The sequence below is a fragment of the Platalea leucorodia genome, assembly GCF_965183815.1.
Source record: "Platalea leucorodia genome assembly, chromosome: 1".
NCBI lineage: Eukaryota > Metazoa > Chordata > Aves > Pelecaniformes > Threskiornithidae > Platalea > Platalea leucorodia.
The window spans coordinates 84,167,487-84,191,002 of NC_138823.1; the positions used below are offsets into that span (position 1 = coordinate 84,167,487).

At 36.0% G+C, this 23,516-nt stretch overlaps 1 protein-coding gene across 2 annotated transcripts in view; it reads right to left on the minus strand.

Annotated features, from left to right (window-relative positions):
- CDH18 (cadherin 18) overlaps positions 1-23,516 on the minus strand; it is a gene marked incomplete at both ends in the record, with an annotated part of 175,715 nt that overhangs the window by 49,123 nt on the left and 103,076 nt on the right. For both annotated transcript variants that reach the window (XM_082335404.1, XM_082335403.1), the window contains 3 exons: positions 2,219-2,472; positions 7,482-7,669; positions 22,465-22,632. In XM_082335404.1, coding sequence (XP_082191530.1) covers positions 2,219-2,472; positions 7,482-7,669; positions 22,465-22,632 — 610 coding nt within the window. The remainder of the gene's footprint in view (positions 1-2,218; positions 2,473-7,481; positions 7,670-22,464; positions 22,633-23,516) is intronic.

Genomic DNA, 23,516 nt, shown 5'->3' on the forward strand with positions numbered 1-23,516 from the left:
TCAATGATATCTGTGCTGCTACCGCCCTTGCCAAAACCTTCCAACCTGTAACTGAGGGCTGCCTCCTTTCGGAGCTTCATGATTCAGTGTGTTTTGCTAGCACTTTATTTTGTTTCCCATTGAAAAAGAGAGATGGAAGGAACAATGCAAAAATAAATGTAAATGGGGGGAAATAATAGGATAGACAAAAGTAAGGACAGTTTTTCTCCTCAATTATATGAATAATATGGATATTTAATATTCTGGCCTCAATCACTGGTAACAAATTCCTGTTTGGAAAAAAAGGCCAATACAAAAAGCAAAATGTTTGGAAATATTTTTCCTTCCAATCCCTCTATCCCCAAATTATTGCCCATTTCACCCCGAAAATCTATTTCTGGCCTTCCTAGCCTTTGTACAAACTGCTGCTGCTTCTCTTTTACCACCGTTGTCTTACCCCTTTCTATACAAAACTCTTAGGGGCCACAGATGGTTGAATTATGGAGGAACTAGTTAAATCTGCACTTGCCCTTCCTCCTCCCGAACTACCATGATGGCTAATCTATCTGATTGTGTTAGCTGCTGTTTCAGACTTATAGTACAGAATTAAAGCTACAGGCACTTGGCAATTATTCTTAGCAAAATTTTCTTATTTATGTTATGATTTAGACACAAATACCACAGTGGTAATTTTTCAAAGGCAATAACTTGCCACTCAGAAATCGTATATATCGATTGCCTGACACGAAACATTTTGAATCTTAGACTATTAGCACAAGAGAACCATAAAAATCTGATGCTTTCATTGTTCTACAAAAATTGTTTCATCTTACCAAGACTATTACGCATACCCAGCAAATTTCAACTCAGTCAGGAGACTAAAAATGCCCAATTAGCTTAAGAAAAACTGTTTTCCAAGTATATACTCATATGATTTCCACAAAAGCTATACCATTATGTCATAAAAAGGAATAGCATCAAATATGTTTTCACGAAGAATTTTTATTCTGAAATATTTTAAATCCACTACCACTTCTGAGACAAACATTCATGTATTGTTCCACAAAATTCTTACACTGCATGTCAGTATAGAAACTAACTCATCCCACAAATGAAGCCAGTAAAAAATGTCATTGGATCCTATTATAGCTGAAAACATGTAACTGAAAACTTTACTCTAAACCAGTAATGAATTCAAACCCCAAATCCAGAGTGTTCAAGGTTAAATCCAAATGCTCTTAATTTTAGAAGTTGTCAAATTGACATCCATATGTATATTTTTGGCATCAATGCTTTTTCAAGCTTGCTGTGGGGGTATTTCCAGCTTCAATTCAGTTCCTTAGTTCAGACCATGACCTATTTCCAAGCCAGTTCTATTATTACAAGAAGTATTCTGGACAGATCAGCAACACAGATATCCTTTTTTTTTTTTTTTCTTTTTTTTTTGTTTGAGAACATTTTCTTTAAGAATTAATTTCATTAAAAAGACTATCAAAATCTTTCCTTCCTAGTATGTTACATATTCATTTAGTTTTCAAATAATGTACCTGATGCTGCAAGTGCTTGCTTCTCAGCACTTCTCTTTGCCCTAGACCTTGCAACTGGAGATGACATGACATATCCCTAACAACATCAGTGGGGTGCATTATTACACCCATTCTATTCTTTTGATACCCCACTAAAACCAAAGCATGTTACAAAATAATGGCTTCCTCCTCAAACACAATTTTGCAAAAATTATACTGCATGTCTGTGAGGAAAGGAGTACCTAAATCAGTTCCTGTCTTGCACAAGCACCTGGGACAACTACAGTGTGGCAAGCGTGCAGGGGGCCAGCACAATACCGGCGTAACAGGGGAAAACCAGTATTATGATCCTGAAGAGATTTACAACTAGTGGCAGGATACTGATTGGCAGCAGGGCAGTGAAGTGCACCATTTTATGTGATGTGGTAACAATACTGGCCTTGTTCAGTGGGCCGTTTGGAGAGATGATGTTACAGGAACTAGTGTACACAGACCTTTGCTCAAACTAATGGCTAGATGGCAATTTTACTGCAAACCAACAAAAGGCTGAAATTTACGTTATTAAATCTAATCCATACAGACTGATCATGACACTGTTCTGACCTATGTTTCCTTTTATGTACTAAAATAAAAGACATAGTTTCATACATCCCAGACCTCATTAACCCTTTACCTGGTGGAATTCAATCCCTTATAATTTGGACTTACTATACCTCACTAAACTGTTGGCAGCGTCAGGATCTTGTGCTGTTACTGTGCCAACAGCAGTCCCGATCTTTGCATTTTCATAAACTTCCATGACATAGGAAGGCATAGTGAAGAGCGGAGGTTCATCCACATCGCCAACAATGATCTTCAGCATTGTTACATCTTTGAATGGTCCCAAGTGCGAAAAGCGGAAATCAAGGTGAGTATTTGCTCCTTCTATATTAAGTGTATATGATTTCTTTTTTTCATAGTTGAGTGGCTGTTGGCAGAAAAAAAAGATTTATCAATGCCATTCTGTGCTTCAGTTTAGCCTGCTAGCAAGCTAATTGTGTCTTTCCCGTTAACTTAAACCACATTTTTTCATGTTACTGGAAAGGGATGATATTCTGTGATATTCTGGCAGCCACTGCCATACCTTGTAAGTAGAAGGATATACATGAAGCAGGATGGATTCAGATTTTCTCTACAACAGAATTGTGGGCAAAGTACCAGTTTTGGAAAAACTGAGGCTTTAGAATGAGCCTCAGATTCTTCTTCCATGATAATGTGAAGTCTCTGGATTTTATCACCTTTTGATTTTTAGTGATCAATGCTAAATAGTGAAAAAGGTAGAGACTGATGTATCCCAGATTAAATTAACTTCATATCTTTAATTAACAAGTTTAATAGACAGTGATAGGGATACTAAAATTCTTTTGGGCATCTCTGCTCTTAAATCCTCAACTGAAAAATGCAACTCCTTGCAGGAAAACACTCCGTTATCGTAAGAGACAGGAACTTAAATTTGTAAGAATAGCCTAAACATGTGCTTGTGTGCTTTTCTAATCAGAAAGGGTGCATCCCTATATTCTAGATTATTTTCTTTTCAATTCTTCACCAGCAACAATGAGAGAGACAATTCTGAAGCCTGTATCACCATGTACTGCTGTGTTGCACATGGAGCATGCTGTCATAAATGGGAAGAAAGTCTGCAGCTGGGGATATGCCTTCTACAGAGCCTAATGTTCCAATAAAACCCAACAGAAGGCACATCCCCAGCTGTACCATCACCAGAAGCGCCACTGACACTTTAGCATTGCTCTGTTATTCAAATCAATAGATGTCTACTAGGAATCCTACCTCTCTACTAAGAAGGAAGAAGCTGGGGGTCTGACTCATACATCACAGAGCATGGATACTTCCTTTCTTAGGAGTCCCATTCCTAGCTTGCTATTTACACATGTGAAAATTTCATCTCCCGAGTTCAGCTGGTTTTCAGAGTATTGTCAACTAATTTTACTGACTTGATATATTTATTTTAACCCTACACTAGCATGCTATTACACTGTCTTATGCAAGATATAGGATAAACATGACACACCCAACTCTCAACTCTTCCAGTGTCAGATAGTTATGTAGCAGAGGGGATTAAAAGGATATTTAACTTAAAAGTACACAAGTAATGAAGTTCCATTAGCAGATATAGAATTAAGCAATGTATATACTGGAAGCCGTTTACAGGACCACAACTATTTTGAGTTGGTTTCTTCAGTCTCACTAAAGTAACTGACTACTTTTCATAGACAGTCCATCGAGAATTTCATGTGAGAAGTTATTTTTTCTATATATTGCCTGTTAGTTCTAATTACTGAAAAGCCTTTAAAAAATACCAGTTCAGTTCCAGGCAGTCATAGGACAGATTTCAAGTTTCACATTGCTATTTTTCAAATGTGCTTCTGCATTGAGCAAAAGCACTTATTCTTGATAACAGACACCTCAATATCTACTGGATTACAAATTTCTGGCTTCAGCCAATTTATAAAGAAGGGCAGGTAGTTTAATACTTATTATCATACTGAGCAAAGCAGATAGTTTGTACAGATATATATACCACCACTAAGTTTCCAACAGTCTCTGAACACAGGCATAATACTAAAAGAAGTTGCATACGCGTGGAATTTTTTTTAGAATTGAAATTATTACGACATTATGGCATGGCAGAATTCCACTGTGACCAGTATCGTTCTGTGTGGACCTGACAGTCTGCCTGAACAGATCCCAGTACAAGTATTCAAGCCTTTGACCAAGGCTAAACTGGTATTTCCTATCACTGCAAAGAATGGAAAAGCAGTAGTGAAGACAAGAAATATGAGGAACTCAATGTGTGATTTGTCAATGTCAGTGTGTATTTTGTAGGTAAAATCTACAGTAAATTTGACTGATGATGTATAAGAAAAATAGTTGGTCAGGATTTATATATGCTATATATTTCTTTCATTTCTCCTCTGTGTATTGAAGGACAATTAATTCATTCTCTTAACTCTAATAGTATGAGAATTTTTTGTATTTTGCTTTCTCTGTCTCTTTCTCCCCCCGGAGGCAGTCACGGCGTCAAGACTGACAACATTCAAGAAGCATTTGGACAATGCCCTCAGACATATGGTGTGATTTTTGGGGTTGTCCTATGCAGGGACAGGAGTTGGACTCAATGATCCTTGTGGGTCCCTTCCAACTCAGGGTATTCTATGACTTTATGACCAGTCACAGGGGTAACTGGAAAACACTGCTGTTGATTATACTGCAGTTTGGGTTTCTAATACCAGACTCCCAAAAGGAATAGCAGAATTTTATGAGACGTAAATAGCTGCTTCCTGAACATTTCCAGTCTCATTATACAAAATGGAAGAGCTATGGGCTGTTCAGACCATTTTTTTTCTGGGAAGCCTGAATGATACTTGCTGACTTGAGGTCAGGAAAGTTCCAGCATACTTCTCCGAAAGTCACAACAAGGGGTGAACACGTTGACCAGACATTCTCTGAAGGATCCAGAGAGTAATGGCTTTCACTGTGCTACTTTGTTTTGGTGTCCTCTAGTCTCCCACTCAAACAAGGAATTGCATGAGGCAACGGGGAAATCCTTTATGACAGTTTGCAATCAACCCTTTGTGTCAGGATCTTTGAGACTGAAAGGTGGCTCCACAGGGCTTGTCAATAGCGGAGATAATGAAAGTACCAGATGTTTTGGGTCAGCCCAGAATGAGACTGGAAAAGATGCCTTCCAACACTCACAGACTTTGCATGCCTGTTGAACAGCCTAGCATGGAGGCGCTGAGAAAACTGATTTTTGCATCAGAATCTCAAATAAGTGAAGTTTCAAAAGGTTTGAGGAGGACTTCAGATCTTCAGACGCAATAATATATTTACTTCTGGCCTTTCTGATATGCCTACTATACATTCTTCCAGAGAAGTATTAGGGGCCAAATCATTCTGTTCTACTGTTATAGAAGGTACTGGCATCCAATATACGAAGCAAAACCGGTTCTGTTCTTAGTGGAGATTCTCTCTTTTGGGTAGACTATCCAACTAATTCAGCTTCAAACCCAAACTAAATTAAAAGTAATCACAGCACAAGGTATATAAAATACTTATTAAACTGCATACAAGATCTAAGTTAAAAAAAAAATTAAAAAATGAGACCACCTTTTTGTACTGTACAAGGGGATATTATAACTTCTCTGACGAAAGAATAGAGGTATTCTACACTGATTTATGTAGCTTGTAAGTGCTGAATTTCTGCTCAACTGAAATATAACATTACCTAAGCAAAATGTACCCCCTTCTTGTCTTGATGGGAAAATGACTCAAATAACTGTCATGTGTATGTATAAGAACAGGCAACATATGCCTTTGTCATATTCTAAAACAGTGAAAATTTCTCTGAAGCTATTTTGTCTGCCAAAACCAGCAGGAAATGTGATTTTACACTTTTTATGTGTGGACTCATTCATTTTGTTGCAAATTCTTCCTTTCTGCTTCATGGTCTCAATATGCATAAATGTTGTATTTACTGAACAACAGTCTTGGTGAACTTTTAAACAGAGAACAATGCTCATTTTGAAGAAGAAATAACAGATTATGGCATTAGCTACATCAAGGCCACCAGGAAATAAGTTCAATGGTATAAAAACGACAGAGTTTACTTTTACGTGGCTGAAAGAGGTGGGTATTACACAACCTTTACAAAAGACACTGAATTAAAGCTTTTTAAGATACTGGGAGAGATAGGAACCCTTTTAAAATCATTATGAATTATAAAAATAATATTTCCTTCAGTTACAAAAACTTTTTTAAGATGTTAAATAAAAATTTACTTATATACATACCTATTCAGATGCAAAAAAAAAATCATTCTTTATGATTGTTTTTATTTATTTTCTTTTCCCACATTTTCTCTCATTTTCATTCCTCCTACCCTTAGTCAGGCCCAGAATACATATTACCAAATATGAACAAAAATTCACTTTTTTTTTTTTTTTTTTTTTTAGGCTCTATGGATATAATTGATGCCTACAAGACTCAATAACAACAAATCCACATGACAATTGCTAATTGATGTCTGTTAGTCCAACTGAAAACTGAAATAAAGAAATTATTTCCCTTTATTGGAAAGGTTTTTTAAAAAATATTAATTAAATGTAACAACCTATATCTCTGGGTTATTATAAAAGTAAATTTACATCTAGCCGTAGAATATTAGCGTAAGTTGGCAGACACTTCAGGAAACGTTCACTATGAACTCAGTTCAGAGGACCTAATATGGAGATGAAATTATCTATGGAATTAGATTTGTGCATGGAATTCAGTTAAGAATGAAACTAAATGGCAAGAACACTTTATAATTAATAGTTTAAATAGACTGGTGTAAGTATAGGAAATTCATATAAATTATGATTGTGTGATGGCTTGACCAGTTACATTTTGAGTCTTTATAAACAAGTTGGTATTTACATTACACAGTGCACAATACTTGACCCTTTAGACACCAGCTGGCAATTAAGTCAAAGAATAACAATCCATGAAAACTGAATTACACATTCATTGTCACAGATAAACTTTCTATGTCAAGATTCATGCACATTGGGGTCAACAGCACAACTTTCAACCAAATTTTACTTCTTTCAAAGAAATTTAATGTGCAAAACCACTATTCAGAAAAATTAAACTATCTTAATCAAAAATTCAGTAAGATTTAGTTTCTTATAAGTATTAGATATGACCATTCAAAAAGCACGGAAGATTTAAATAACTGTTTCTTTCATTCAATTTCTTTTCTCCCTGAATTTCCTGCAGAGATTTAAAGTGTCTCAGGAAGCAATGTGGAGAAGCTTACACCACTGAAGTTCATGGTTCAATAGGTTTACACAGTAAAATATTTTCATCATGGTGTCTGCTTATTCTGCATTCATCATTATAATTTAATTACATACACAGGGAACTTTCAAAGCTTACCTTCTTCAGGGAAAGAATTCCTTCCCTTGTTTCTTTGTCAGTAGATATGGAGAACACCCCAGAGCCATCACCATTTATAATTGTGTACTTCATGTCTGCATTTGAACCAGTGTCTGCATCATTTGCTTTGATTTTGCCAACTGCTGATCCAACTTGAGCTGATTCAGGAACATACAGCTGATAATGTTCTGACGGGGGGAAAAAAAAAAACCACAATAGTTTAGACATTTCCTAGACAATCTACGTTATAGAACTGTTATGTGCTTGATGATTCACTTCTGAGTAAACAGAATAGTATTTCATAAGCAAAACTGACAAATAAACCTATGAACTTATTTAGATTCCTGAAAGAACTCAAAAGGGAATTGTATTTTACTTGGCATGCCTTCATTCCCTATTCAAAATCCAAATTCCATAATGCAGGATTCTGGTTTTCACAGTTATTTTTGCTGTTCATCACATAACACATAAATTAACTCTGAAGCTTACTACACACCAGTATTTTTAAAAGTTTATCTTTTCCATAACCAAAACATATTTATCTTCACTAACTTACCATCAAATGAGTAGTCAAATGAGTACTTATGAACTGGAAAATCTTTGTATGTTACATTTATAATTTGTTTTTCTGAAATCTGATAATTTTGCAACATTGCATCAACATTTTGCAACACTGAATCAATATATATTTTGCAACACTGAGTCAACACGTATTTTTTGTCTACAGAAAAATGTAATAAATCTTAATATTTTACCATTACCACTTGGTAGTGTTTTTGTTGCAGCACAAAAACCTTTGCACACAAATTTTATTCGGTATCCACGGTAAAGGAAAATGAACATAATGAGTACATGAAAGTATTGCACATTTGTGCCCATAAAAAGCATCCATAACACTATGTTACACAAAACACAATGGTGTTTTTATGAACTGTTACGTTAATCATTAGAAAATGAAATATTTTTTTGAAAAATAATTTTCTTAACTGTCTCTATCCTTTTGGATTCAATCTCCTAACAGATACAACGTTGCCTGGGGGACAGGAAGATGTCACAAGGAGAAAAAAGTGGCTAACAGGCACAATGTGATTACATAAACTTCAATTTCCATCTGAAACTAGGCCAGAAAGACAGCTCAAAGAAATCTTCCCCAATAATTCTAGTGTTGTAACACATCACAGATGTTGAAATCTACCAGCACTGAAAAGAAGAATACACATTCAATAAGAGGTGTGCACAAACCAAACCCCACCCCAAACAGTCCCCCATCCAAATCCCTCCCCAACAGTCTGCACAGTTTACATCACAGGTCAACCACCAACACAGAAAAGAGAGCAAAATAACAACCTCTGTTATTACATATCTTTTAAAACTCTTACAGAGTTTCTTCTATATTCCTCTTAGTCATTCTGCATAGTGAATGCAATAGTGCAACACCGAGGTGCAGGACAGTGGATCAGAAGATGCTACACATCAAAGCTAACATGTTGTTACAGTTTGTTGAGTTTGAATGAGCTAGCATGACTGCAGAGGTGCCCTCTGCATGTAGAAAGAGAAAGGTAAAATTTAAATTTAATTCAGAAATTAAACCTGCATTATGGCAGAAAAACACTATTTGTTGGATGGATTGAAGAAATTATGAATCTACAGAAGTTGCAATTGCAGAGAGAATGGACATTATCACTAAAATACAATTAACTAATTTTAGACACCTATTAGAAAATAGAAGATTCTATTATAAATTTGCCTAATTCCTTGCACAATGGTTCCTAAACTTATTTATAATCTTGAACTGTTTTCGTAATACTAGCCCATAATACTAATAAACAAATAGTAGTGTGAGAAGGATGGATGAGAGCACTAAACTTTGTTAGTCCAAAAGGAAAGGTTTCTTAGGAAAACAAAAAATAAGTTACCATGCATTAGGGAAATCTCAAGGGAAACAAGAAATGTCCGGCAGAACAAGAGGAAAAGTATAATTTACCATGTGAAAAAATAAAATACCAACACTGATATAACAGAAGAATCTCTTAGTAGTTGATTCAATTAAAACACACAGTTAATTCTTTGATGCAATTCTTTGATATGCATATTAAAGCCATCTTCACAAATTTCCAAATAAATGCTCTTCCATGCATTCTTTTGCAATGCTTCATGTTTACAGATGATGTCAACTGACACTTTCCTAATGCTGGTTGCTTTATATCATACATAAAATTACAATGACGGGATGAGATTAATTTTGGAATTTACTTATTGTTAAAATAAATGTGAAATGTGGTCTTTTGACACTTTTGCTTTGACTAATGCATTCCGAAAAGGAAAAGGTTGAGGCCATAAAGAACATGTTATATAATCAAGCCACTTCAGGAATTGGAAGTGTTATAACCCATATGATAGGGTGAACTAATTAGAGACTTCCAGATAGTCAAGCTAGTTCAAATATATCCACATGACAGTACACACTGCTTTATAATCACACCCCAAGTGTTAGCCATCTGTTTCAGAAAATCATTTTACTGATACCAGCTTCAAACATTCTGAAATACTAAAACTTCAAGCAAAACAAATATTTGAAATCACTCATTAATTATCTGTCAGTATTTGTAGAACTGTTTTAAAAAAATAGATGGAATGAAAAGAAAACTGTTAAAAAATAAAAACTCTTAGATCATAAGGTCAGAAATGTTTCCCAACGAATATTTAACCACTGCTTCACAGAGACAGCCTGAAGATGTCTCATACAGACATTAGCCAAATAGATAATTACAGACAATACCATCTATCTGAAACGAAGAAAGACATGAGAGGATAAAATTCAGCAACATGAAGGTTAGATATATTATAGATACTTATTTAGACTAGCAGTGGAAACTGGAAATGTTCTTACTCAACACTAAATTGTGAACTTTATTACGGGAAAGTAAAGGAACTGACTAAAGGCTCAACTGAACATTTCCTTGAGCATTGAATAAATTTTGATAGGACATTAAAAATAATGTAGGATGCATATACTGTGAATTTATGATTCTTTGTTATAAGCTGAGTCTGTCTCAACCCTCTAAAAACTGGTTGGGAATTTAGGAGCCCTGAGGATCAGATACCACTCTGTATCAAAACTGTTTCACCAAATCTGCCTGAGTTGAACAGATTATTCCTACACTTCCAGCATCACAGCCTTCCAGGAGCTGTTGTAAAACAGAAATTTCATACAGTCTTGGGGATGCTCTAAATGGTTCTAGAGGAGCTGCCTGGTGGCTTACAGATCAAGATTCTGCAGAGGCTGATTTAGTTCTCAATTTTTATGTTAACATTCACTCAGATGCATTCACTTAACTCACTAAATGAGTAAATTAGTATTCTTTTCCAGTTAATGTACTGTATACGATAGTCATACCACTTTGCAGGACTTTATGCTAATTGAAACATTGTTCAAATACATATAGGCAATCTTCATCTTTCTTTCAATAAACTACATGGCTTATCTGTCATTATAGTACAGAAACAATTTATTGATCTGTAGAACAATTTACTTCTCATTTCAATTATCCTCCAGGCAACCTATAATGCTGTGTTTTACTCTCAGAAAAGCAATTTCTCTGTCTGAATCTCTCAGAAAAAAGAAGTATGACAGTATTTAATGCAACTCAACAAGCATGTTATTAACTTTATTTTATTCATTAATCTATTCTGTTGATAATTTTGACCTACTTTTCTAGGTTATAATGTCCTCTTGAGCAGTAGGAATTGCCTTACTTAAGGGAGGAGAGGCATAATACTGAACTAATCAAGAAATAAGTAAATATTTGGCCTGCTTGTTATTTGTTTATCCAAAGTATAGTTTTAGTAACATGAGGATAAATACTGCTTGGTGATGAACCAACAGATGTACTCGTTCATACAGCACAGCTCGTACACTGATGCCTTTGTCTATCTACTACCAAATTGATAAAGACAGCGAGTGATTGCCTTAACATAAAATACCACCATATCCTAAATGTGTATCAAAGTGCTATGTGAAAAAAGTTTGCTTGAACCTACAACTAGCTAAATACTCAGTCACGAGCCAAACTGATATGAAGAACAAATGGACAGTGAGCCAGGCTCAAAGTCTGATGATTAAGCACAAAATTCAACTGGCAGCCAATTAACAGTAGTTGTTCAGGAATCAAAACTGTGGCCAAAACTATTTAATGTATTAATTAATGACCTGAATGATGGGTTGCATGTACTCGCAGCAAGTGAGTGGACAATACCAACTTGGGAAAAAGTGGTCAGTATGCTGGAGGGCAGGGCTGCTGTTCAAAAGGGACCTGGACAAGCTGGAGAACCTCACAGCGTTCAACAGCAGCACGAGGGGAAGAATAATGCCATTCACCAGTACACGCTCAGGGCCAACCGCCTGTAAAGCAGCTTTGCAGAAAAGGACCTGAAAAGGACCTTTCAAAACTTCACTAGACAAGGCCCTTGACAACTTGATGTAACTGAACCTGCTTTAAGCAGGGGTTTGGGTCAGATGACCTTTTGGAGGTCTCACATGAATCTATGTTCCTGGCATCCATGAAGTTGATGCCAGCCATCTTTGGTAAAACTAAAGTGCAGCTCCAACTGTGGGCTGTGCCCAATCTTGCTTGGTGGCTTTCTACTACAAAGTTATTCTTCGTTCACAGAGCTGCTCGTTTTCATTGCATGCAGTAGATTATTCTGGATTTCTCTTTTGAGACTGCAGTTTTTTAGAAGTCCATTTCTCGCAGTATGTCTTCGACATTCGTTACATCTTTTTTTACTATGCCTATTTTCAATATACTAAAGCCAATTTTAATCCATCATCATTATGAATACAGTAACAGTTATGATTCCAGAAGCTCAATTTTATATCTACTGTCTTTGTTCTGAATATTCTTTTTGATGACAACGTCCCTTTCATACAGCTAAGCTAAGGAAGAAATTTTTAAGATGTGTGTTTGGCTTACTCTTCTTCCCTGTCAAAAAAACAACGCTTTTGCACTTTCTAAAAATATTTGAAGTGTAAGTGGAGTTATTTCTTATTTGCAAATATGACACTAAAACAATCTTCAAAATTCAGACATTTTGCTTGCCTTGAAACTCTGGAGAACATAACACTCTTGGGTCAATTTAGAAAAAAACATTCTTCTTAAATGCAATAGACTCCTTTGGCTGGAAGAAGACTTGTGCATCCCTATGACCCTGCTTTTTACATCTCAGTGCAAACCTGGAGTTATGTTTGTGATTAAAATTATAATGTGATGAGTTTAATTTATGTTCCATGCAACTTTGCCTTTACAGACAGTAACTAAAAGTACCTGAGAACTTTCTGACTAATTCTCAGAGATCAAAAGTATTCTGACTTCTTGTAAAAAGTGTGAAGTCTATGCCACTCATGGATAAAAGCAGAAACAGAAAGAAAACTGGATTTCCTGGATTTTCGGAGTACTTTCCTGTAGGTATTGAATACCCAAATACACATTTTCTATGCAAATGGAAAGGGAAAAACAACATATACACTCCATAATCATCACTAATGAGCAACTTAATGGCTGGGCGTGATCTGTAGCAGTCATGCTATGCCATTTACAGGGGGACCACAGCTATCGGGCAGCTTGGGTCAGCAGAGAGCAATAGCAACACCTGTAAAAGGGATATGCTCCATTTGGACTGTGTTTATTTTTGTTGTTTGTTTGTTTGTTTTTCCCTGGCATTAGCACAGCTAGGACTGTGCTCCCATTGGGGTTGAGCTTCATAGAGGACGTGAAAATGAAGGCAGTTCTGAAGAACAACCCTTAAAATGGAGTGGTCCTGCTCCCAGTTCTCCACTCAGTAAACAAACAACCCCCCTCATTCCCAAAACCATTACTGCCTCATTCAGGATCCTTATAGAAAAAAAATCTTTTATTTGCTATCTAGAGTATTTCAAAATTATTTTGATATGTATGATATATTTAAAGAATAATCTACTTTGTACATAGAAATCCTCATAGACAATACCCAATTAACTGAAATAAAAAACACTGCTAGGCTCCATCCTACTGTTAGGAGTAAAGTTGATGCACATAGCTGGCATTAAAGCTTAGTATAGAGAACACATTATTTTCTACAAATATTTAGTCATACTTCGACATCAATATATTTTTGCCCCTCCCAGCTTCCCTTTATATTTGAATTCCGTAAACAATTCTGTGATCAAGTTTTATTGTTGTGAATTCTTGTCAAAGGAGAGTTTTTAAATCAGATACTTAAATACTCTTGAAAAGTATTACATTCACTTCCTTTAATTTCTACAGTAAAAATCTGATTAAGGGAATCACAGTTACTGTGCCCACGAAACACAATATCATGAGACTTCCTATGCAATCAAATGGCATTGAACAACTTATGTCAGATTTCAGTGATAACTGAAACAATTTGGTAGCTTTAACTTCAAATATTGTGAATGAACTTCAAATATGAGAACATATCAATCGTCTCACAAAAATAAAATAAGACAACAATTAAACAAGTCACTTCACACAGTATTTTCCAGTCTATGGAATCATACACTCAAAGATAGATACATATATTTTATTTCTTCTCTCTTAACTCTCTTTGGTACTTAATGCCAGCTGAATATGAGCTAGCAATGTGCTCAGGTGGCCAAGAAGGCCAATGGCATCCTGGCTTGTATCAGGAATAGTGTGGCCAGCAGGACCAGGGAGGTGATCGCCCCCCTGTACTCAGCACTGGTGAGGCCGCACCTTGAGTACTGTGCTCGGTTTTGGGCCCCTCACTACAAGAAGGTCATCGAGGTGCTGGAGCGTGTCCAAAGAAGGGCAACGAAGCTGGTGAAGGGTCTGGAGCACAAGTCTTATGAGGAGCAGCTGAGGGAGCTGGGGTTGTTTAGCCTGGAGAAGAGGAGGCTGAGGGGAGACCTTATTGCTCTCGATAACTACCTGAAAGGAGGTTGTAGCGAGGTGGGGGTCAGTCTCTTCTCCCAAGTAACAAATGACAGGACTAGAAGATATGGCCTCAAGTTGCGCCACGGGAGGTTTAGATTGGATATTAGGAAAGATTTCTTCACCGAAAAGGTTGTCAAGTATTGGCACAGGCTGCCCAGGGAAGTGGCTGAGTCCCTACGCATGGAGGTATTTAAAAGCCGTGTAGATAGGCGCTTAGGGATATGGCTTAGTGGTGGACTTGGCAGTGTTAGATTTACAGCTGGACTTGATGATCTTAAAGGTTTTTTCCAACCTAAACAATTCTATGATTCCATGATTCTATGATCTTTTAAGTAACGTATTCCTCATCTCACGTGTTCATCTCTTTAAGCATACCATAGATGAATGATTGTTTCTGGCATGTTAGAAAGATACAACATAAGAGAAATTTTAGAAAATCACTCAGATCACTGAGGCTTGTCCCTTCTACCACTCAATTTCCTCAGGACATTATGGACAGTAGCTGCTTTTTAAACAGCCCGTTGTCCTTGTGCAGCAGCCTTGCTAGGCAGGTGATTCTAAATACTTCTGGAGAATCAAAAAAGCACCATATTTCTCTTATGTTTAGGACTAACAGCTGTTGTCTCTTGGCCTGACACATTCAAGTCACACACCTTCACCAGGTAATACAAGCATATAATAGCATTTTTTCCCCTTTACATGAGCTCCTGGCTGTCACAGTCGGAAGGAAAGTCATGTTCTGAAAACTGACAGAAATGGAAGCTTGCTAGGTCATATTTACCTGCCCCAGGTTCAGTTTCTGATGTGACACTTTAACCATTTCTAAAGAAGAACAATTAAGGTCAGGGTGCTTGGAGATTTACTTGTAAGGATTCTCTGTAAAGGCAGAAAACCAGTATACTGAACACTAACCGTACTCACAAAGGAAATGTCACTCGCTGGTCATTCACTCTGGAACCGTGGTGGTGCATCCCCTCCCTTCCTGGACTGTTTTACAATCTCAGTAACTCCCATCAAGACTTGGCCTTTGTGTAACAAGTTTGGTAGTTAAGCGTCCCTGAACCGTATCAGAAACTCTTGCATGGCTAAGGTGGGAGTAGCACTGGCTGTACCAGGAATAATCAATTCGCCCCTTGACAGCCTTGGAACATATTTTATCTGGGTCGTAACTTGGGTGGATTAGTATGGGTGGATCTGTGCCAGCGTCACTGGAATTTTCGAGAACTCCAGTAATTACCGACCCAATTGTGACGACAGGAGGGAAATTTACTGATGCCTAAAGTCAATCCTCTCGCGACCCTATAAACAGCAGTACCAAGTGAGAGTATGGTTATATACATATATATATATGGTTATATATATATAGTATATACATATATACTACCTTTGAGCTCTCCTGGACCGCAGTGGGCTGTGCCAGTATCTCCCTCTGAGTGGGATGCCTCTCAGAGCTGTGAACTTTTAAGTTTACATACAGAGGCCTGACAACAGGACCTGGACTGACCTCTGGCACCTTCCACTCCGTGAGACTCAACCTTTGCCTGCTGAGACAATCATTTGATGTGAGTATTTCACTGAACTTGAGGGGAATTTTTACTTTGCATACAGAGGCCTGACAACAGGACCTGGGCTGATCTCTGGCGCCCTTCACTCTTTGAGACCCAACCTTCGCCCATTGAGATAATCACTGGATTTGAGTATTTCACTGAACTCAAGGGGAATTTTTACTAGGTATCTTTATGTATGCATATTGTGAGTATTTCACTAAAGTCATGACAAATTACTAGGCCTATTGTGTGTGTGTGTGTATCGACACAGATATTGTAGTAAACCCTCTTTAATCACCTTGTAGATGCTACATTAACCAATGATTAGTTATTGCTAAATTCCTGTGATTTTCTCTCTTAACTGTGAACAAACCTTAAACTGCTGCTAGACATATATAATCCTTAGACATAAACCGCTGACCAAGTCTGAGACTGGGATTGGATCCAGCTGCACCTAGGCTCCTCTCTGAGAAGGAATTTAGAAAGCAAGGGGGTCCATTCTGAACCTCATGGCTCAACGGGAGGGCCCCCTTTTCCTCCTTGTGTTTTCTTCTAACTCAGTCTTCTCTTTCTTTCTCTTTATATATATATTCCATTCATTTAATAAGTAATAGAGTGAACCTTGCCATCAAACTTTGTTAAATCACACTTTTAGAAATATCTATTAAAATCACTATTTGCAAATATCTATCTTTGACGGTGATTCTTTAAGCAACCTAACCACTCACCTGTGACAGGAACCTGAGCACACACTTTATAAACACAATTAATTGAATAAACTCTCCGCCTTTAAGAATATGAGAGAAGCAAAATACTCGTTAGAACCAGAATTATTCCATGTGTCTATTATGTGAATAGGTACTATAACCAATTTCAATAGCTGTTCTCTTTAACAAAGAATACAGCTTCTAAAATGTATACACCCCATGAAATGCATTGCCAGATTTTTACAGCAACCTTAAACACACTCCTAACAACATTCTTAATAAGAGAAAATCTTGCTACCTTTCTTTCCTTACACAAATAACTAAAACCTGATTTATGTAGATACCGTTATAATTTTAAAAGACTACACTGAAATACTGTTTACATCTGATTAGCGCTAACAGCTAGAATTTCTAGGTTACAAATAATTATTTCTATGTCTTTTTTATATCAAAGTTCCCCTGTTATTTAAGATTTCCTAATAATACACTAAAAAGTTCTGGATTAATCTTTATGTCTCAAGTTAGCTGACATTAGTGCGTTGGGCAAGAATTCAGTTTTGCAGAAAACTCTCAGTATTAACCAGAGGTGTTTTAGGAGCACAGCAAAAGGAATACTCTTCGAACAGCCCTTCAGTTTTCTCATGAGAGTCCACCCTTTAAATCTCATTATGTTGACTTAATTTCACAACAGTGCTAAAAAGAAGCTACATTTAATTTTTAAGTAATACCCGTTTTGCATATAAAATATATTAATATAGGCCGCTGTATTTCCTTGTCACCTAGAAATATCTAATTTCCTGCCATTTCCCCTGTCATGTGCATATATGCTACTCATTTTATCTTTTAATGAGATATTAATAATTGCCTTTCAGTAGATTGATCATGCACACCATGCTCATCCTGTCTACTATTTACACAAAGAGCTGTTTCTAAACCCAACTTTGTCTATCCACTAGGAAGGAAGAATGATCCTCCCTAAAGCTTACAGATGGAAAAAATAATCAAATAATATGATTATAATCCGTATTTCTTTACACATCCTGGAACACATATATGATAGAAATTGTTGTTAATTTGTAAACTATAATTCTAGAAAAAGCATATCCTAAATTCCGAACCACCTGTGGAAACAAACAGTGAATATGGTAGTACAAAAAACTTATCAGTGGAACACAGGAATGAGAAAAATTAGAATAAAGTAAAATTTCCAGGATGGTAATTTCACTTTTGAAGAAAGGGAATAAAGTTACATGCAGTAATATATTTTCTGAAGAACAAAATATTAGGGTTCTGTGCAAATCTGGCTTTAAATCAACTTTCTACATGTCCTTCTAGCCTGATTTAAGGTCTTACCAAAAGACCTAAGCATCTCTTCAGCAATAACTGATACTTGGGACTATTGAAATGCAATACATTTTACCTTTAGTGTATTATAGCAAGTAGCTATTGGGAATAGTCACAAAGGTAGTAAGTGTTGTAGTGTGAAATATGAAAAATGCATTCCTCTAACCATAATGAAAAAAAAATCTTATTAAATAAGCAACATTTAAATGTAGAACAATTTCTGGAATGAAATGCTTCCTAATACTCCCTGGACACTGGATCATTGCTGGGCTCATCATCATCACATAAACAACACAATGAACAGGAAACTAAATTACTAGATATGAACAAAATCTAATTTACAAAGGTGCAGTTGATCAGATGTCAGCAATCTTACGCCAAACTAGTTATCAAGTCCTTTTCTTGTTTTGTTTTAAATCTGAGTTTCCTGAGGATGCACAACATCTGTAATCATTTTAATTCAATAGTCTCTAGCAACTTTTAACCCATGTCCAATTTCAGGCAAATCTAACAGAAGGGCAGAGGCCTCAAATACATTGTGATTTCACAGGCCTCTCAACAATTACTGGTTGAATAGAGGAGAAAGACCCGCTAAAAGAAAATCAGAGAAAATTCCGCTTTACTCATCTCATTTGGCAACAGCCAAGTGGTCAATCAGCAGGCAGCTAGCTCTGCACTAGTCACCACAGGAGGACAGGACAGTGCTACAGTGCACGGCAGTGGGGAGTGAGAAGATGCTGATGGTTACGTACGGGGATCACAGGAACTGGATGTACTATCTAGAACTGGGGATACAGAAAGGACCATATTGGAGTATAAATTCCTAAAGAAAATGAAGAGCAGATACCTTTGCACTTTATTAGCTAATGAGTTATATTAACAAGGCTAGACAGTAGACACCTTACTAGCACAGAACAGAGTTAATGTCTGCTTCTGGGATGTGAGCTTACTTTTTCAGAACTACCTGGAGTATCTTCATACAACATACCTATTTAAACATGGCTGTGTACTTTTCATATAATGGCATTGTAAAAAGTGAGGCCAAACTAATTATGCATATACATAATGTCACATTATATCTATATACTGCCATGAAACTACCAAGCCTCAACAATCAAGCTTCACAAAAAATGTTTTAAGCCATGACTTGTCTTTAAATTCTGCTTTATCCTAAAGAACTGAGCTAGATGTATCAAACAACAAAATCAGCAAATGGGGTATCAGGAAAATAATTTCCTTGTAAAATTAGACTCTACACACAATAACTAAAGATCACCTACACACTGTCCAGAGTGCAATCATTAGCACTTGATGTACAAAACATGTCAGTGGAAGCATCTGCCTAGTATGATGATCTTGAGGCAATCAGAACCTATTCATCCTAAACAAAAGAAAACATGCAGAATCTATTCAGCCTAAACAAGACCAGAGAGAATTAATGAAATAAAACTATACAGAAAATTCTGATGTAACTCAAGGCTGATAACAGTGTCATCAGTAGATGGAAAATTTTCTATCAGATTACTGAAATAAATTTATGACTACGAAATTAGGGCCCTCAGCCATCAACCAAGTGGATCCATCAGTGGTAAAACTAACAAGAACTGAGAGATGCTGATTATTGAAAAGCAAAAATCTTCCCATGCAGAACACTGTCTGTCAGCTTACATTAAATAGCTGGTTCATTTATAACTGGCCTCTCTAAAGAAAGGAAATTTGTGGTGATGAAGAAAAAGAAATCAGTATTGTATAAGATGCATTGAAGTAACTGATAAGCAAAATGTATTTGAGGTTTCAGGTTATTCTCCTGCTGAATTCACAACCACTTGCCTACTCCTGAGATATACTACTGTGTTTTGCAAGCAGAATTTTTCAGCTATGTTCCCTATTCCAGAGATTATTATCACCACGTATTTCAGAACTGCAACCAACAGACTGATAAAATTATGCAGTAATGTTTCGTATTCTTCTTCCTAGACTTTTTGTTATTTTGGAAAACTGTAGCTCTTCTGCTAGTAATTTATTTGAAAGAAAGTCATCTATATGTAGAGTGAGTACAGAGAAAAACACAGTAAATTCATTTAAGCAGATATATTTACAACATCTATTTCTAAGTTTTAAATAGATTTTTAAAGTGTTTCTTTAAGGGGGACAAATCCTGCATACCTTACTCCATATGTATCTCTAATGAACATTGATCTACCAAAGCCAGATAGGTACGATCTTTTAAATACATAAATAAAGCATATTTCTAAATAAATCAAATAATAAAAGCATCAATCAGACGTGCTTCCCAGCATGTTCTCAAGTAAAGTACTCATACAGTTAGAGTCAAATTCAAAACTCGCAAGTATGGTAATGGAGAAAAGGAAACTAACCAAAAGAAAGTCTGCGGTTTAGCTGAGGCTCAGCCTGTCCCAAGGGTTATACACTTGATATATACAGTTTTGGTTAGCACTTCCCTTGAATTCAATTCTGAATGTGACAAGCCTCAGTAAGTCTCATTTAGCATTCCGTCTAATAAGGAAATTGAAAAGAAATTTAACTGAAAATCATGGCATACAAAGAAAAGAGAAGAAAAATAAACAATGAAGTTATTTCTATTAGTGCAATACTCATGTATTATTGTAATAGTTCATGATGCTAAGATGGCCTGATTTTAGATCTTCTATACTTTTGTTCTGTATTACTGACATATAGCTACCGTTTTTTTGCAAAGCGTTTAAATTATACTTGTTGAAAAGGAGTAAAAAAGCAATGTTACAGTCATAACCGTGGTATAGGAATCCTGTGTAAGGAAAGATAAAGCAAATGTTTGTGCTCTACAAGACTTTTTCTAGGAATAATATTTTCTGTTAAAAATGATAAATGTTAAAATACATTTTTTTATTTTGCTTTGTTAAATAATGAGTTTTCATTAAATGTAAAATGATGTTTTGTAGTTTTCAATGTTATTTTCTGCAATTACTAGAATCCCTTAAAATGTATAGAATATAACCTGAATATTTTATATTTCTTCTATTTCTGAAAAAATATTAATACAGATAAAGAAATATATGTGCCAACGTACAGTACTGCCTGCCAGTCAGTTTAATATTCAAAATAAAAGAGGTCAATTCTTGAAACCTCATACGTAGGGATCCATTCGGCTCTGAGTTTGTAGGAAACTTAGGACATTTTTGCTACTTTAACTATCTTAGATGCTATATTTGTTCAAAGATATGCCTTACCTTTTGCCTTTCCAATAGTTAAGAAGTATTAAGTGATGGATGCAATGACAATTCTGTGGAACATAAAACCAAATATATTTTATTTAAGGCTGTGTTTGAAAGGCTTTATGTTTTTATGTATTTGTGAGGCACAGAAAAAATATTCGTTTCTACAACACTTTTAATGAGCCTTCTTAATGCTTGACCAGATTTTACATAATGTGTATTGCCAGAGAGCTTTGTTTTTCCCTGGAGCTTTGTGATCTCTATTATTGTTTATAAATCTTCTCATTCAAACAGCTTAATGCATTTCCCAGTGGATGTACCTACAGCTACCAGTCCATTATGTTCTACAAGGACTCACACAATGTCTGAGTCCAGATTACAATATTCTTATTGGCCTTGAGCCAATCTGCAAAGGAAAGCAGGTTTAGCTATGCAGTTACAGTCCAGAAGACTTTTAAATAAATTGTCAACTGAATTCAGAATTCCTACAAGACTCCAGCTGCTGTGTCAGATCAATGTGCGCCTAATGAGCTGGATAGAAATGAACTTCCTATTAGTGGTCATAGTAAGATATTCTAAGAGTATTGTAGAATATACTTTTCATATATGCATGTGAGAACATTCAGTTTGACATCACCATCAACAATTCCTTTAACTAGGATAAAGGCAGACTCCACCGTAGCTCAACAACACTGAGAAACAGCTTAGGTTTTGATGATCTGTAATGTAAAAAGTGATCTTAAAAGTTCACATGGGTATAGAGAAAGAAACAGAAGAAAAAAAAAAATTATAGATGTGCATGGAAGCAGCCAAAAGCATGCTGGATTTAATCTTTTGATGTGTTACCTTTTGTTGTTGTCTACCATGGGAACAACGTAATTCACTTGTGGGATCAAAATCACACAGTTATTGAAATATACATTCAAAAATGACTGGAGAATAACCCACATATGCCAAGAGTATTCCTTTGTCACCCATCTCACTCTTACTCAGTGTTTAATTGAAGAAAACTTCACTGTTTTCAATATTCTACCTATGCCATCTCTGTGCTTCATCTGAAAACACTGGAAAACTGAAAAATATTGGTGAATCCAAACACTTCCGAAGGTGCCTTCTCCCCGTGAATCTGAATACTAATTGGATTTCACTAATAGCTTCTTATTTCACTGAAAATCAACACGATTTTCAAATCAGTTATATGCTGAAATTGTACATACTCTGAGGAAACCTGGGTGGGTTGTCGTTGACATCAGTGAGTGTGATATTTACAGTTGTTGACCCTGACAGCCCTCCGACCTGCCCAGCCATATCTTTGGCTTGAATGACAACGGAATAATGCTCTCTGGCTTCCCTGTCCATGTTGTGCAAGGCAGTCCTGATGACTCCTGTGATGGAAAGAAAACAAACAAACAAAAGAAAGAACAGGATTAGCTTGTTTGAGCAAGAGGAAAGGCTGGGCATAACCTTTCTTTTCAGGAAAGGTGGAGCATGGCAGATTTTCTGGAAATGCAAAGCTTTTCTGTAATCAAAATAAGTTGGCTTTAATTGTTTGTGTCATATATATAAATATGAATATGAATATATAAAACAATGCCAGATGCTGCTAGACAATCAACTTGCTTGAGGATATGAAGAAATTAAGATTATATATATGAAAACCACTATTACATTAATAAATAATTCATTCAACTAATATAACATTCCTAGCCAAAAGGTACGTTGCCAGAACTCCAGCAGTTTCTCATATATTGTAATTGTTTAAATAGCTACTTAATAGAAATATTAATGAATGGGAACTCTTACCCCACTGAAGAAGACACAAATTCCTTTTTAAAAAAAGTTAATTTCTGAATTAAAATATGACATACCTTTTAAAACTACCCAAAAGCTAAACTTTCTTATTTGACAAATCTCAAAAAACTATACTTTCTTATTTGATACATGTCAATCATATACACTTATGTTCATAAGTGTGACTTACCTAATACTTGTCTGTAAAGTGAAAGATAAGCTATTATTGTTTTTACTACAGTACAGAGAGAAAACCAAAATTGAGTGATCCTAAAATTCTATTTATTTTTATCCATCACTATCAGAAATTTTTTTAACATTTAGTCAATTACACATGCAGAAGTAAAGATTACAACAAAGGAGGAACAATCAGCTCTGTGGGCTCAGTTTCAGTTAAGGGAGATTTTTCACTTACGATGATGCCTGTAAATTAGGCCCTGCTAGTTTCTTTGATCACAGGCTGACAGAAACCTCATGG